The sequence below is a fragment of the Lemur catta genome, chromosome 2 (assembly GCF_020740605.2).
Source record: "Lemur catta isolate mLemCat1 chromosome 2, mLemCat1.pri, whole genome shotgun sequence".
Taxonomy (NCBI): domain Eukaryota; kingdom Metazoa; phylum Chordata; class Mammalia; order Primates; family Lemuridae; genus Lemur; species Lemur catta.
The window spans coordinates 70,402,313-70,421,007 of record NC_059129.1 but is presented as its reverse complement, the minus strand read 5'-3'; the positions used below and the strand labels follow the sequence as shown (position 1 = coordinate 70,421,007).

At 34.7% G+C, this 18,695-nt stretch overlaps 1 protein-coding gene across 2 annotated transcripts in view; it reads right to left on the bottom strand.

Moving 5' to 3' along the window:
* Positions 1-18,695, bottom strand: part of ADGRB3 (adhesion G protein-coupled receptor B3) — a 673,565-nt gene that overhangs the window by 317,412 nt on the left and 337,458 nt on the right. For both annotated transcript variants that reach the window (XM_045543808.1, XM_045543807.1), the window contains one exon: positions 17,534-17,642. In XM_045543808.1, coding sequence (XP_045399764.1) covers positions 17,534-17,642 — 109 coding nt within the window. The remainder of the gene's footprint in view (positions 1-17,533; positions 17,643-18,695) is intronic.

Below are 18,695 nucleotides of genomic sequence, written 5' to 3'. Positions count from 1 at the left end.
TCAGAATGGTGAAAAGAAAGAGAAGGATATTCTGAGCAGAAGGAATGGCATGAACAAAGGCATGAGACAAGGAAGCTTAAGATGTCCTAGAGAAATAGTAATGTTTATTTATAGGACAGAGTGTTTAGTTGGGAGAAAAGACTGAAAATGATACTGTAGGCTAAAACGTCTGGATCTGAAGAGAAATCAAATTTAGAACATGGAGATGCAAATTGAATGTCTTTTTATTAGAAGTAATATTTAATAATGTGGACATGGGTTAAGTTTTCCTAAAGAGAGAGTATAATGGATACATTCATTCATTCAACAAATACTGAGTACCCATTACATACCAGACACAGTTCTGGGCACTAGAAATACACATATGAACAAAGCAGAAAAGTCTCTGCTCTCATGGGACTGGCAGAGTATTTGGGAAGAGACAGACAAGGAACAAATAAAAAAAACTAGGTAGGACATCAGTCATGATAAATGATAGGCGAGAGAATGATGGGTTAAGGTTGGGAAGACACACTGAACATGGAAAGCTTCTTTGGTAAGCTGCCATTTGTGCACACACCTGAAGGAAGTGAGGTGGGAGCTCTGTACATATTGGGAAAATGACAGAAACATCTCAGAACTGTAACTTATGCAAGACTCACTTCTGAGGATAAAGAGAAATAAACAGGAAAAGACACCCAAAATAAAGTGTGAAGGGGAGGGGGAGGGAAAAGAGAAAAGAGAAAACCACAATAGTAAACAAACTATCCCTTTTCTGAAAAAGGCATAGTTTAGTAATGAGAGGATGGCTTAAAAAAAAAAAAAGTCTAAAGGCTTTATAAAGATTATGTAGAATGAAAAGGAGCCATTGGTTTAAAAAAATGAAATCTACACTCTAAAATTAAGTTTAAACCACACTCTGTAGCAAGGGTTGGCAAACTTTTTCTATAAAGGGCCATAAAGGAAATATTTTCAGCTTTGTGGGCCATCAGACCTCTGCTGGAGCTACCTGACTCTGCTGTTATGATGTGGAAGCAGCCATGAGCAATTCATAAATGAATAGTCACACAAGGAAATATGGTATTTAATTGTATAAGCAAAATTACTTGCATGACCAATCTCATTGTTCTTTAATGCAACAAATGTTTATTGATCAGATTTTTCATTTTCCACCACCAAAGTACTTTTTTCCCTAGACTCCCTCATCTTACTAAAAGGTATTGACATGTACTTAGACATTCAAATCAAAAACTGGTGTAGGGGGGTCACCATCCTTTACTTCTGAATTTTCTCACCACCTACAACCCACTCATCGACACATCCTCTAGGTATTATTTATGGAAAGTGTCTTGATACACCTGCACTTCTATCTCTACTCTATATCCTTCTAGAAGCCACCAGAATCTCTCACCTGAACTAATTCAAGAGCATTCTGACTGGACTTCTTTATTCTATTCTAGTCTCCTTCTGTTCTCAGAAACCAGTTATCTTTTTAAAATATAAAGCAGATCCTGTTTTTCCCTTACTTGACATCAATGGCTGTCCAGCGCTCGTAGAATAAAATCCAAATCTTGTACCATGGTCTACAAAGCTCTCCGTGGTTTGGCTTCAGTCTGTCTCCGCAATCATATACTTGGCTGTCTTGTTTGCTAACCATGATCAAGATGCACAGATCTTTTTTGTTTTTACCACAGGACTTTTCGTCTCTAACTAGAACATTCTTTCCTCATCGTCATCCTTACATCTCTGCTAAGTTGTTTTTTCCTTAGCTCGGTCTGTCCTAACCACCCTATCTAAAGAGATCCAAGTCTCTGTTTCTCTATATTACATCATCCTGTTTAAAAGGAGAGGCATTTTCCCTAATTACTGCTGTGTGCTAGGATCTCAGCACATAGTGGGTTTGTTACAATAGCTATCCATATTTTTTAAATAAATGAAGTTTACTGAGGGCTTAATAGGAGGAAGAGGGGTTAATATGATAAACCTCGGAGTCAACTAGACCTAGTTTTCCATTTACTTTGTGAACATTGGCAAGGTATTTAATTGCTATTCAGTTCGACCATTTGTAAAAAATCAATAGCCTTCCATGAGGATTAAGTCAGAAGCAGTTATTTCACTCCTTATATCCAGTAAGACCCAATATATGCCAATTCCTTTTTATCTTCCTCTGCCTTAACCATTCTTTGCCTTGTATAAAATTCTGTGGACAATTAGACTCCTTACTCAAACCAGAAATCAGTAAGTTATCCTTGGCATGTCCATATCTACATACCCTGAATCCAGTTCATCACTGTGCTTACTCTTTCACCTCTAAAACAGATTAATGTGGTGTCCTTATCCCCACCTTGACTGCCACATATTAGTCTATTGAATCCTTCCTAAATCAAAGCATCACTATGTTCCCCACTTCCATTCTAGTGCCTTTCCAATTCACTCTCCACACCTCAGTCAAAATAGGTTTTAAGCATAAATTGAATCATGTCACTCCCAGTGATTTCCTGTTACTCTTGTACAAAATACAAAATCCTTTCCAGTTTGTGTCCCTGACCTGGTCTTTGACTTCCTCTTCAGTGTTAGCTCATGACTTTTCCCATTGACAGCTACTCTCCAGTCACAATGGCATCCTTTCATTTCGTACCAACTTGTCTTTGGCTAATTATTACTGAACCATCAGGTATTGGCTTAGTTGTAGAATTTTAGCCACTTCATCTTACTGAAGAGAAATCATGGGTTCTATGGTTTTTCAAAATAAGAAAAACTGAGGAATGTGTTCTTAAACAAATATAATATTTTGAATAAAGAGGAGGAACAAATAGCAATAACAGAAGACACCATTCTCTAAGTATTTAAGTGCTAGTAGCAGCATATTACCTCATTTGATCCCACAATACACTGTGAACCAAATATACTTAATCCCATTTTATAGATTAATTTTGGATCATTATGAAGCAAAAATAATCTTCAGATCCTGGAGGTACTATAATAGAGATTCGTGAGTTTACAGTAGGAATTATAAGCAAACTACAGATTTTAAAAAATTAACGCATCAACTCTATATTTGCAAACATTTCTGTTTCTTCTCAAGCAATAGACAACCAAAGTTCAGAAAATGATTTTGGTCTTTGGAGATTATCAAATCAAAAACCATAAATCCCCAAAATAAGCAATAGTTTACTCTCCCCACCTCCCTCTGCACAAATATGTACTCTAAGATCAAACTAAGTGTTTTACTACAGTAAATTACATGTAGTTAAAGAGAACATAAACACTAATTATAATTTTTGCAAATATAGAGTTGATGTGTTAATTTTTCCCCTGTGTTTTCTTTTTTTTTAATTTCAGAATATTATGGGGGTATAAACACTTTGGTTATATATATTGGCTTTAAGCAAAAAGAACAAATTGGGAGGCATTAATCTACCAGACTTCAAGCTATACTACAAGGCTACAGTAACAAAAACAGCATGGTACTGGAACAAGACAGAGACATAGACCAATGTAACAGGACTGAGAATCCAGATATAGAACTAATGGATCAGGTTTTATTTGAATTTCAGAATATATATTTGGGAATATAGCCTATTAGCCAAGATAAATCATTCTCTTACAAACTGTTCAGTCCCTACAATTATAATATTCTATTTTGTAGTCATCAACTATGCCTTGAATACAATCCTGTCCAGTATATTAAATTACACACACTTTAAATATTATTATTGTAGGATTCTCAATTCAGTTTAACTTTTATAAAAAAAAAATCTTCATTCTTTAATGTAACTTTGAAAAAAATCTAATTTTCCCCTAAGCCCATAGGATGAATTTTAATGATATCTAACACAGCTGCATTTCTGGTTCAAATACTAATAAATATTTGAGAAAATAATACATAAATACATATATATACTGCAGAAGATAAAATTAAAGAAAACACATTAAACTAGCCAATGTAGAAATTATTTACATGTTTAAAGTTAAAACTCTTCAGTGAAATTTTAAGTAGGTTACAAAAGCACAAAAATATTTTGGACTGTACAGAAAACTTTAAACACAAAAATGAACAAATTATTTTATGAAGTCCAGAGAATGTACCAATGCTACAGAATTATTGGATACATCTATAGAGATAATTAATAAAATCTTGCAGACCACGAGGTGATGGATTACATATTAAGGAGAAATTATAAAATTAAAGCAGAAAAGATTTCTTTGTATAAATCATTTAAGAGAGCTAAGATCTTACTAATGACAAATAAATACATGGAAGACAAGAGTGGCTTTTTAAGGTAGCAAACTGCCAAGTACCACTGAAATATTTGTGGGCCTGAATTGTCATTACACCCAGAAGGCAATTCTGTAATACACTCCTTTTAAAACAGACAGACATCACACATGGTTTTCTAGATCGGTCATAATATCTGCTTAGAAGTCTGGGATCCTGGTCTTCTTTGTGATGTACACAATAAGTGGAATATTCAGATTTTTTAAAAAGTGTAGGGTACTAGGTTTAGTTAGGAACTTTAGAATTTCCCTAGAGGAGTAGAGTGTGACCAGAGGAGACCGAGTGGCCTAACCAAAGTCACACACCAAATCAGTAGCAGATCCCATATGGTCTTGTGTTTGTAAGTGCTATATGTATGTTGTCTTTAATCTTGTCAACAACTCTACAGGTATAATTGCCTTTAGAAAAGGAGAAAACTGAGGAATTTTGAGAAGAAATAACTTGGAGAAAGTCAGTTAGCCATGGTGCTGTCAAGCTTTGCAGCCAGATGTGTCTAGCTCCAAAGCCAGTGTATTTTAAAAGGTACAGAATGGTATCTCTGCTTACATTGACATAAGAGCACAATCTTTAATCTGAGTCATATTTTTTTAGTTTTCATAGTCAGATGAGAACCAATTTATTTAGAAGTCAATAAAGCAAACAATGGAGAAAAGGAATTATGTAGCCCAGATTTCTTGGCATAACCAAATAAAATAAGACTTCTGAAAAGGTGAAGCCATGAAAATAGAACAAAAAAAAAAAAAAAAGAAAGAAATTTAAAAGGCAGTCAGTGTGTCTTTTCTCTTCACTGGTTATTGTTATATAGGCAGACCACTATTTCCATAGAGATAAGCAATTATTGCCATAGAAACAGTTAAATTGGGATTGTTTATCATATTCACACAAACTCACAGTAACGTCCTTCTAATTTGAAGAGCAAAACTGGAAAGAAGGCATATAGTATGCCAATTTTACTAATTTCAAATCCTTATTACCTTGCATAAACCAATAAAGACCAGAAGTAATATTTTATAAAGTTTAAAATTTGTTTTCAGTTGCCTCTAAAGGCAACTTATCTTATCTTTCTACTTATGCTTTAAGTATGAATCTACCGGATTCTAAAGGAATTTATCTCAAACAGAAGAATGAAGTCATTCCCAGATCTTTTAGATATAAGGTCTCCAGGGAAATAGAAAGCCATTTAGTTCCCCAGATGGTCCTTTTGTTCAATCCCATCTCGAAAACCCTTTCCCTAAAGTCCTCTGCCAGATCTACCTGAGGCAAAGCACCAACCCCTTTATGCAAAGCTTCTCTTCATAGCTTCCCTAGGATACAGAGGTCATCAAAAATTTCTTTGCAGAAACTCAGATGATTTAAAGAGAATAAAGAAAAGTCAAGCCCAAAATGTTTGTGGCTAGGTCTGTGTGTCAACATATGAGAAACTCAGTAATTCTCAGCCCATATCCTTACCAGAAATCTTAATTTTTGAAGTTACAGTTTTCTATTTGAGGACAGCTTTCTCTATCCATGTCCAGTGCACCAAGAAGCATGTTCCTTCACCATCACTATCTCTGTTATACGCATTTCATCTGCTAGGCCTTAAACTCTTTTCTCATATGTATGCAAAGGTATCGTAGAAGTCGAATTTTCTTCTGCTTTTCCTACTCATGTTCCCAATGCTGCTGCATATTATTGTGTATTCTAAATATCTTATGTTTCCAATTGAGGTTTGTGTGACCTCCTTCAGTTTCTTTAGACCAATAGCATTTTCCCAGTAAATATAAAATCCAAACGAGATGATGGGCCTTAGAACTAAAGATTTGGTCCTCTATCTATGCATTCTCCACTAGGCAATTACTGAATCAGTGGAGACTGAAGGAACAACAAACAAGTTCACAAAATTTTCATTGGCTAAGATATGTTATAAAAGATTTATGAAAGATAAAAATGTGTGATTAGCCAGAAAAGCAATTTTAAATTTCTCAATGAAGTAAGTACATATGAAGAATATTACTACAAAAGAAAACAATGGTTAGGAGTTATTTTACCTTGATGTAGAAATCTGGAATATGTGAGTATGATTTCCCTAGAGTCACATTAAAAGAAAAAAAACCTACACTGAAGTTCATTATATCGCAGAAGTAGGTTAGAGTGTGGATGGCCGAGCAAGATAACGAATCAAATCTTTAACTTTCAATTACTAAGATGCAAAATGCAGCCACTCTGAATGGGAAGCACTGATGTAGGACAAATTGTGTGGGTGCCCTTCTCACTCAGGCAGCAAGGTTGTTAGGAGTAAATACTACCATGAACATCTGTGGAAACATTAAACTGGGGACTGCTATGTCATATAAGGGATGCTTTACCAAAACTTTCCTTGAAAATCCTGAGGAACGAAAGGAGAAACAAACAAAAACATTTTTCTATATATTGTATTCAAATGGCACTTCCGAAAAGAATTCAGAAGTTAAGATTGGAGCTAGAAATTAGCATAATATAGGCATAATATAGAGACATTTTAGGTTATTTGGATTACTCAAATGAAGAAAGAATAACTATCAAGAATGTTTTCAATTTTTCAGGTATAAGAAGCATCGTTTAATAATGACTCCATGAATAATTGTGTCCTTGAGTATGGCTATATAAAATAGATTAGATAAAGCTGGAAATACTATTTAATTCTTTTCATCCCAGTTAACTTCTAAGAGAATACAAGCCTACGGATAATCTGAAGCACCATAATGCAATCAGTGTTTTCTATATTACGGTCCAAGGTTGTAACTATATTAGTAGTACTATTACAAATTACATTTTTTAAGCTGTAGAGATAAAGATGCTTTGCAAAAGTCTTTCCAACTTGGATAATAAACTTTTTTATAGATTCTAATTCTTTAAACTTTTATTTAAAGAATAAAAAATAGTTTTAAAAAGTTGAACGGAGCTGGCTAGTTTCTTGTTGGACTTGATTGAACCTTAAGAATTCTTCTATTCTTGAGCCTCCATGACTTTATGAAGAGAAAAAAAAAAGACACAAAAATGGAAGGGAAAGTAGGGTTCACTTCATCTGTTAGCTGGCAGCTCACTCTGAGTTACAGCTTTACAAAGTCATTTTAATGATCAATTTCATGCTGGCTTTTGCCCAAAGATTTGGATGGTGGGATGATGACAGGATGCTAATGGCTTCTAAGGATAAAACTGCTGAATCTCCCTCAGAGCAGTAAAAATGAAATGGACTTACATTGCAGGAGTAAGGATTTTTCTTGAACTTAGGGAAGAAAAAATATATATATATGTATATATATATATTTTTTTTTAAAAAAAGCTTGCTTTTAACTCTAAACTTTAGAGACATCTACATGGTCACCAAAGTAAATTTTTGACATAAATCTTACTTCTGTAGTTGGATTCTTAAAGATGCAGTGGAAATATTTCCTTGAACCCTCTCTTTCTTCCATGCCCTATTGCTAACCATTAATAAACTCTGACAGGTCAACTGTCAAAATATTTCCACCATCTGACCTCTTCTCACTGTTAATATTTCCAGTGTCGCCTGGTCCTAACCTCTGTGTTCTCTCTAGCCTCTAGCCTCTTGCAATAAACACTGCATTGGTCTCTCTGTAGTCACTCAGGCCCCCTAGCCTATTATTCTCCACCACATAGTCAGAATGTTCCCTTTAAAACATAAATAAGATTACAGTCATGTACTACGTAATGATGTTTTGGTCAAAAACAAACCATCAATATGATGGTGATCTCATAAAATTATAATGCAGCTGAGAAATCCCTATCGCGTCTTATTTACTATACAATACATTTTATTGTTATTTTTGAGTGTCCTGCTTATTAAAAAATTTTTAAAAAGTTAACTGTACAACAGCCTTAGGCAGGTCCTTTGGGAGGCGTTCCAGAAGAAGGCATTGTTATCATAGGAGATGACAGCTCCATTCATGTTATTGCCCCCAAAGACCTTCCAGTAAGTGGGACAAGATGTGAAGGTGGAAGACAGTGATATTGATGATCCTAACTCTGTAGGCCTAGGCTAATGTGTGTGTTTGTGTCTAGTTTTTTTTTTTCTTTAACAAAAAAGTTTAAAAAGTAAAAAAAAAAATATATAAAAAATATTAAAATGGAAAAGACTTATACAATAAAGATATAAAGAAAATATTTTTATACAGCTGTACAATGTGCTTGTGTTCTATGTTATTAAAAAGAGTGAAAAAATTAAAAATAATTAAAAAGTAGCAGAAAAATAAGGTAGTTTATTATTGAAGAAAGAAAAAACATTTTTATAGACTCAGTGTGGCGTAAGTGTACAGCATTTATAAAGTCTGCAGCAATGCACAGTAATCTTGAGGGCTCCACATTTACTCACCGATCACTCACTGACTCACCCAGAACAACTTCCAGTCTTGCAAGCTCCATTCATGGTAAGTGTCCTCTACGAGTATACCATTTTTTATCTTTTATACCACATTTTTACTGTATGTTTTCTATGATTAGATAGGTTTAGATACATGAATACGTATAGTTGCGTTACAGTTGCCTACAGTATTTGGTACAGTAACATGCTGTACAGGTTTGGAGCTTAGGAGGAATAGGCTATACCGTATAGCCTACGTGTGTACTAGGCTATTCCGTCTAGGTTTGTTAAGTGCAGTCTGTTATGTTTGCACAACAAAATTGCCTAAAGATGCATTTCTCAGGACACATCTCCGTCGATAAGCAACACATGACTCTATGCCTTTCTTCTGCTCAGACCCTCCAATGATGGTTTTGCATCCTGCTAAGACCTCAAATGCCATTCACAGTCTCGCTTCCCACTCCATCTTTGTCTTCATCTACTCCCTCAGCCACTCCAGCACCACTGGCTCCCTCCAGTTCCTCTGATATCTGAAGCACATGGTGCATATATGGACTTACAGCTCCTTCTGTGGAAGTGTTCTGTCCTACATATCACTGCACCTCATTCTCTAAAGGCTCAGGTCTACATTCAGATTTCACTTTGCTGACGTGACGTCTTCCCTGACCATTCTCCCTGAAATGACACTCCTCTCTTGACTCTCTGCCCCCTTACCCTGTTGGATTGCTTTATTTCTATTCATAGCAATTACAACCATCGGCCATGTTAGATGGCATTTGCTTGACATCTGTCTCTCTACAGTAAAACATAAGTTCCACAAGAACAAGAGGTTCATCTAATTTGTTCACTGAGGAATCCTCAGAACCTAGAACAGAACATGGCATATATTTAGTGAATGAATATCAGAGACCTCAGAAAGCCAATTAAATCCACGAATCATTACCAGTCTATCATACTAACATTAGGGAGCGCCTTAGCCTGGGGGTCTCAATTGGGTAGAAGAAGGCCCATCCATATCCCTGAGTAGTTTGTCTTGCCTGCCCTTAGGAGGGGCTGGCATGGCCTTCACCACAACCTCCTCAAGGCTTCCATACCCAGCCATTTGGAATAAGTGGATCATGGTAAAAACCATGAGATAATTCTTATTAAATGAGAAATAATCAAAGAACTCAACGCTGCACATCATTCCAAGTCCGTTTGAACTATTTATTTTCTCAAGAAAACTATTATGCTAGTACAACAAAGAAATAGGTATTTTTAGATTTTTTTCTTTCTGACCTCCAGTTGCTTCAAGTGTCTAGCAGGAGGGGCAAAGAGCCGGAAGGCAAAGGCAGGACCTATTAGTAACATTTTTAAGTTCCAGTCTAGCTGACAGAACTGACGTCAGGTGCTACAAATAAAAATGATGTTAAATTGTGTATTTCGGGGGCTTGGTGTCAACCGACTAAAAGTGAGATGGAGATGTGTGAATTACAAAACTAAGCAGTGACAGGAAGGAAAATAAACCTAGAAAGAGAAGACACTCCATTCTATGATGATATCATCAGACTGAAAGTTGATTTCTCAAGTGAAGAATAAGATACTCTACCAAAAAATGATTAAGTTTACCAGTGAATGCAAGAAATGACACACATTTGATGTTGATGAAAAGGCATTGTAGAGAGAGAAAGGAGATCTTAAAATTGTCCTATTCCATTATTCAGACTGAATTTGGACTCAATTTCAGAAAATATCAAGTATGAATGTTTATTCTAATGTTTCATATTTCTAAGCCAAAAAAGACAGTGATATCTAGTGTGGCAAAGAAAAATATCTTAATTTTAATGTTCTCAAAGCACTGGCCTTATTGGATTACTGAAGAGGAACTAAAGCTATATTTTCAAGAATCTTATATCTCTTGGGGTTTATATATAAGAACAATTTTTGAAATTCCTTATAAATAATAATTATAACATTCTGTATTTGGAGATATTATTAGTCTAAAAAATATTCCCTTTGTATTTGATATTTTCACCTTCAAGTAATTTCCAAGGAACAGTTGTGAAGTAGCTGTAAATGGGTGTAGCAACGTTCATCTGTGCAAAGTAAATCCGTGGAGATAACTACATCAAAATGCTAAGAGTGTAACCCACTGATGGAAATTTAGATCCTGTTCACTGTGTCTGTACTTTTCCTTGAGAATTTTCATGTTATACCATCGATAATCACATAAGATTTTTCTTAACTCTAATACACTGACCTTTTTTAGCAATTGGTATTAATTATTGCTTTTGTCTTTTGTTTTGTTTTGTTTTGAGACAGAGTCTCACTCTGTTGCCCGGGCTAGAGTGTCATGGCATCAGCCTAGCTCACAGCAACCTCAAACTCCTGGGCTCAAGAAATCCTCCTGCCTCAGCCTCCTGAGTAGCCAGAAATACAGGCCCTCCCCACCACGTCTGGCTAATTTTTTTTGTTTGTTTCTATTTTTAGTTGCCCAGCTAATTTTTTCTATTTTTACTAGAGATGGGGTCTCACTGTTGCTCAGACTGGTCTTGAACTCCTGAGCTCAAGCGATCCTCCTGCCTCGGCCTCCCAAGAGTGCTAGGATGACAAGCATGAGCCACCCTGCCCAGCCTAAGTATTCCTTTTGAAATGTTCTCTCCCTCCTGTTAATTATATGACACTGATTTTATACAGCCCTGTCCTGGAGCTCCTGGAACTCCTTATACCTACTACCTATAACCATTCTTACTCGGACACCTGCCCTGATTCTTTGTTTTTAATGTAGGTATCACCACTGTAGGTCTCTTCTCTCTTATTACTGTATTGATAATTGACAAACCTGTTATGGCTTCAACTGTCACTTTTATCAACTTGATCACCAAGTGTGTATTTACAGATTTGACTTCTGAAACAAAATGCAAGATCTTATTTTATTTTTTTCATAGGGACTATACTTGTCTAAGTATTAATATGTGAAAGATACTATCAAATGTTTGTAGAATAAATAAGATCTCAATCCCTGCATTATCTGCCACACTCCAGTCAGTTATGGAATCCTATCAGTTCTAGTCTCAGAATCTCAAATTCATACCCACATTTTGGTTTCTATTCTTACTACCCCTAATTCCTGTCTTCATTATCTCCTGCACGGATTACTGTAAAAAGCCTTCTAACTATACTCAGACTAACTACGTTTATAGTCTTTCCGAATTTCAATAAATTCTGGTTTTGGCTCTAACACGTGTCCTACCAAAGCACAACTTTCATCAGGTCAGCTTTCAGTGACTCTCTATTTATCTTTAGAATTCAGAACCGTGTCTCAATATGTGTTTCCAATTTTACTTCACTTCCTTTACTTCTCTATATATGTGTTTTTATCAAAATAGACCACTTATCCCCTAAACACAATCTCCACTTTGACAGCTCTATACCATCTTTGCTAAAAGAATGTTCTGGATTATAATCATCTATTTGCTTCATGCTGAATTGTCAACAATCCAGCCATCCTTCAAATTCTACATTAAATGCTTCCTTCTCTAAGACATTTTTTTTGATCCTTACACGGAACCACTTCTGGAATAAATCACTAATATATGGTCTATATGCCACACACCAAAGTGTACTTCGTATTTATTTATTTAGTAATTCTTTTATGTCTACAACTGGGCTGAAATCTTCTTGCAGGCTAGAAGATCAGTCATTTATTTTAATGATCGGAATCACTTAGCAAAGGCTTTGCTTATAGGAAGAGATAAATTCTTTTTGTTTTTAACTTTACATTAAAATTAATGGGCTAGTAACATACAACACATCACTAACCTTCCTTGAACTCAGTTCAACGAATGCACTTCCAGTTCTAAGTCCAAAGTGGAAATAATTAATTTCTAAAGAATAGGCTATTCTTATCAATGAAAACTGCAAATATAAGATGTTACATGAATTTATTGTAGAAAATACATAACTGAAAATAAAATATAAAATACTCCACTGCAACTTTAGACAAATTGTTAAAACAATGGAGAATCCATTCACTTGGTAGATCATCCTAATCACGTCAGATCTCATAGACTCTATTGTCTTTGGAACTGCAAACAGCTGGGCCTTAGGGAATGTACATCTGTCTTTGTCATTGCTTTATGCTCTTTATTTTATGTTATTGCCACAAAAAAAATCCAAATATTTCTAAGTCTTTTAATTTTATTTTATACTGTAGTGAATATAAAAATGTTAAAGGAATGGACAGTTTCAAGAAAGAAAGAGTGGTTAGCAAGGCACAGAGGATGTGAAGGATGAAAAATGGGAGGAGGTTTAATCTGGCAATTAAGAGTTTCCAGAAGGCTTTTCCAATAGGAGTTTCAGAAAAATGACATGAGAAACATTGGAATGCAAGGGACTGGAAAGAAAATGTTTGGAGAGAAAGTACAGAAAGCAAGTTTAAATAATTCCTCAAAGGATATTTTCAGTGAAGACAAATAACTTTTTAAAAATAACTCATGTTAGGTCAGGTGTGGTAGTTTACATCTGTAATCTCAGCACTTTGGGAGGCCAAGGCCAGAAGATCACTTAAGGCCAGGAGTTCCAGAGCAAGGGCCTGGAGAATGCAGCAAGATGCCATCTCTCCAAAAAAAAAAAAAAAAAAGAAAGAAAGAAATAGCTGGGCATTGTGGTGGGCCCCTGTAGTCCCAGCTACTCAGAGGCTGAGTCAGGAGAATCATTTGAGCCCAAGAATTCAAGGTTGTAGTGAGCAATGATCATACCACTACACTCTAACCTGAGCAATACAGCAAGACTCTGTCTCTTAAAAAAACATCAAAAAACCCTCTTAAATTAAATAATATAAAGATGTAATTGATAATAATAATTTTTAAAAATATTACTGATATATTGAAAAAGTCACATTTTTCCCCAAAGCAAAAATCTCTTACCTATGGATCATATTTAGAATATAATTTTACAATAAAAAAAACATACTGACAATTGAAGTCTCTTTGTATCATATCAATTTTGTATAAACTATTTAGCAGTCTTAGTAAGTGCTCATTAGCTCGTGTATTATTGATTTTCATGTGTCTGTTTTAAATGTGACATGTATATGTGAATATGAAAAATAAATATTCTATTGAAGCTTGATTATTTTATAAATGCATTGGCTTACCACCTTTGTTTGTAGAACTACTTTTTTTCCAAATCTGTATTAAACTTTTTGAGATCATAAATCTTTTAAGAAATAGATCAAAGCTATGGACATGCTGACTATAAAAATGTACATGCATGCATACATACCAAAATGTTCACAGATTTTTTTATCATATAAAAGCATTTCATTTATCAAAAGCTGATACAGGTGGAGACATTTTTCAGATAAAAGAAACTTCAAGCCTTTTCATTTGAACTATTTTTGAAAAAAATCTTTCTAAAATATACAACCCTTTCTCCTGCCATCTTAATCAGATTATAGAAACTGTTACCTTCATGAATTAAGGCCAAGATTTTAAACATAAATTATTGTCTTCAGTCTTAGAAGTAATACTCTCAAAAATAAGGCATGAGGAGTCATTGATTCCCACAATATAGACTCCAGACTCTGCCGCCTTCTTTCAGTTCTTCTTTTTCCTTATTTTCTAGCATTTCATCTATTCTGTTTTCCATATATGTGCCTCTAGTAGCACTGTCTCTGCTTCCAACCCATTCTGTCTAATCCAGTAACTAGAAAACAGAAATATTAAAACTAAAAGTTGAAATAAGCTATTAATAAGGTTCTGAGACTCTCTTATTAAATTGTATGGTCCTTTGGACATTTATTTTTGGCCATTCAACTTTCTTTCTTTCTTCAGGAATTTATTATCTATAGTCCAGAAAACTGAAGTTGTTACCCACATAGGCTCTATGAAAAAATAATTTATAATCTCTCTAAAATACATTATGATCTTTTGAAGTTCTTTAAGTAGTCTTAATCCAACATACTCTGAAGAAAATGGCCATAAGTAATAGGAAACCATTTTTAGTTAACTAGTCTCTATTCATTTCTCACAAGTATCCATGCATTCTTGCATACATGTCTGTGTTCAGTATCATGAGCATGATGTTGGATAATTAAATTTGGACTTTTGATGTAAGACAAGTTAGTGCCAACTCACACGTTTTACAATTTTCTACTATAAAATATTCTCAATGCATGTTCTCGCTCAAAAACATTGGAAATATCAACAAAACGATATAATTATGTTTTACATATAGTATCAAATATGATAACATGGAGAGTATTAATAGTGATTATTATTCATATCACTTAATTTGAAACTAGTGAATGCACTTTTAGAAAACTTCTAAATATTATGGAATATAGCCTTCAGTTCCAGTCACCATTGTGACTAGAGTCACACAATGTCAGTCTCTGGGCTAGTATTTGAGGAAATCAATAATAAAAAAAGATATCTTTTGGATATTCAGCCTAATAATGTTTGGGATTTTTATACATAGAATATAACTTTTTAATATGGATAATTGGTGCTACATAAATGATCAAAGGCCTTATGTAAGATTGAAGACAATATAGAATGACATTGACTTTATTTGCAGCATTAAACTGCTTTGAGTTATGCTTAAAGTTAATGAGTTATTCTTAAAGTTGAATGATATTAAAAGAAGGCAAACTTAGATAACATAATCTTATTGCAAAAAATTAATACACAAAATTTTCAGATATACAATCTTAATATGTCAAAAGAAAGGTGCAGATGAATAAATGATCACAATTTATGGACATTTTTAAAATTTATATAACAAATAACACAAGTGCTACAGAGAATTGATAAGCTGTTATTCTGAAACAACCTACTTTAAATCCAAATTTAAATTCACTAGACTCTGAGATTGGCTTTTTAAAATAGTTTTTCTCAAAATACATTCTGAATAAATGCCATGTAGTGACCTGACAATACTTTTAATTAGCAATGACTTTTAGAATTAGATGTTAACATTTACAAAAAGGACAAGAAAACAATAGTTCTTTGTTTTTCTATCCCAGTTTTACTTGTAAATTACTTTGCCAATTTTCCAGTCTGGCATAGCATCCTTCAAAACTCCTTCCCCATCCATCACTGAAGTCACATGGTCCTTAGGACAATTATTCCAGCTTTAATGGCTAGCATCCCCCAAATCTCTCTAGATTCTTCCTTCCACGTGCCCTAAAACTCCTAACCCACCTTGTCCAGACTTTCTTTCCTTTTTCTTCCCCACCATTTTTTTCTTTGTTTTTCCAGACAAGTACTCTCCCTGTTGCCCAGGCTAGAGTGCGGTGGCATTATCATAGCTCACAGCAACCTCAAACTCCAGGGCTCAAGCAATCTTCCTGGCTCAGCTTCTGAAGTAGTTGGGACTGCAGGCATGTGCCACAGTGCCTGGCAATTTTTTAAAAATTTTTTTGTAGAGATGAGGTCACGATATGTTGCCCAGGCTGTTCTTGAACTGCTGGCCTACAGGGATTTTCCTGCCTCAGCCTTCCAAAGTGCTGGGATTACAAGCATGAGCCATCACACCTTGCCTAAGCCATTTTTATAATAGACATTTAATTTGGATTTTCTCTGATTTCATCCTTCAACAAAGATACCACTTTTGGTTTCTTTTTAGTTTTATTGTTCATAGGAAGGGATAGCTCACCCCATTACAGAACTAGCACAAGCTGCTGGATACCCTCTCTGGAGAAAAGTCAGGGCTCTCCAGCTGGTTCAGAAGGTGCATTAAGGCATCAATCTAACTGGTAGGGTCTTGTGCTACATGAAGAGGGTATGTGGGCACCAAAATGTCTCCAGACTTTTGAGGACTCCACTTCATCCTCAACTGAAGAATATTACCAGTAGTTAGCTTACAATTCATCGAAATCTGCAGTCACCCTGGTAGAAGATAGCTGAGAATCCAATGAGTCCCTGTAGGACTTAAGGACCTTCAGAAGAAATCAAGTGTAAAATGAACCACTAAAAGCCCTAATCATAAAAAAATTATGTTCTGTACATGTTGAATCTTTCTAGTTAATTCACCCACCAAAGAAGGGCTCTTCCCACTCCAAAAACTGAAGCTTAAACATCTGTGAATAAGAATATGGGGTAAAATATATTTATTTAACGCATTACTATCTATAGTTCAGTGGTTTTTATGTGAAGACTGTTACAGCATGACAAATCAAAGAAAATCTTTCTGAATCACACTAAGACGAGAGGAAGCTTTAAAGAAATGAGAAAACCATAAACCTTTATCAATTCAATGTGTATAATTAAGAAAACTATTTCTTTGCCCTTGTCAATTTTTAAGTACAAGGAAAAATGTGTCATTTGATTAATACAATGTTCGTTGCATGATGGAATCCACTACAAAGGGACTTGAAAGACCCACTTTTTATTGGAAGGTATTCAATAAAATTGCAGTGGCAGCAATAGCGCCACCATTGAAGGAATTCTGAAATGCTCTACAAACATGCAGATCCAACACCTGCTTGGAACACACCCAGTGAGAAAATAACTCAGTGTCCTCATGAACAATATATGGAAGATAATGAAGACTCAATTTTTTTGAAAATCACTAGTACATATATATTGAAAATTAGATTAGATAGCAATGAGCATTTGGCAAATGGAAAAAGAAGTATATATTATCCTTTATGTATACATTTGCAGATATACTCAAGTAGGCCTATAGGCATTCATACAAATGCATGAAGATGAATACAAATATATATGTGTGTATATACACATATGTGTATATGTATGTGTGTACATATGTATGTAATGAACATGTGGTTGGACCCATCTAAATATCAGATACCAAGTATCCATAATATATTTACTCACATATACCTAAAATATGAACAATGGGTGTTACACTTGGATATGTGTGGTGCACATACTTGCAATTTTTTTTTTAATTTCAGAAAGGTTTTGGGAAAAAATCCTATTTCTTACCTACATTTCCAGTCATTAAGTATGAATTCTGAAAGTCCATCATTCCCATTCCAACAATGTGTATAAAATCTTCAATCACCTGCATTAACTCTATCGAGCCTGGATAAATCTAGAAATACAAGCAAAAGTTAGATGGAATAAAAAGTCTATACACATAATGGAAAATATAACTAGAATTTGAAAACCTGAATAATGAGGTCACAATGAGTTCTATTTTATCTGAAGAAATTTCTGCTACTGCCCAATATGATGTGGTGATAAATCCCCCATAAATCCAAGGCAACTCGAAATATCTAATGGATTGTCTAATCAGAAATATAATGACTTTACTTTTGATGAATTCTTTCCATCACTTAAATATAACATAAAACAAACACTGAAATTGGGCTCTTTACATTTTTAGCTTAGCACCTATAAGAGCAACACAGGAAGAAAAATCAATTATTATCATCATCATGAGGATATTTACAAACTATCAAATTCTCTGAATAATAAATAAATATCTTGAGAGAAACATTTATTTTTAATAATTATAATAATCACTGTATGAATAGTATTAGCAATAATTTTAGGATTACAATAACAGGTCTAGTGCAGGTACTTTACATTTACAAATATAAAACAAACCTATGGGTCTATTATCCATATTTTAGACAAGAAGCAGCAGAAGCCTAAGGCGGTTAAACAATATACCTAAGGCCATATTTTATCTTTCCTGGTGACTGAGGCAGTATCTATCTATCTATCTGTCCATCCTTCTATCCATCTATCCATCCATCCATCTGCCTTACCTACCTATCTACCTACCTACCTACAGGGCTATCTGCCTCCATGGCTCAAGTATTTTTTCCAAAATCATGACACCTCACACAGTACAAGTACAAATGGATGAGTGCTTTCTTAAACACAACCTGATTCTGGCAATAGCTCACAGTGTGTAGAATGTGAAGGCTACTTAGAAGGTCAAATGAATTTTACTATGTGTAACCCATAAAGGTTATAAAGTCAGTCTGCATTATATAGCCACATTAGAGCAGAAAATCTTCTGTAGTTAGGTTAATTTCTTGATGCCATTCAGCACTGCTGCAGCTTCTAGCCATGAAAAACTAAGTGGATTAGAGAGTTCTAGCTGATTTGTATTTGCAAAAGCTAGTGAGGAAGA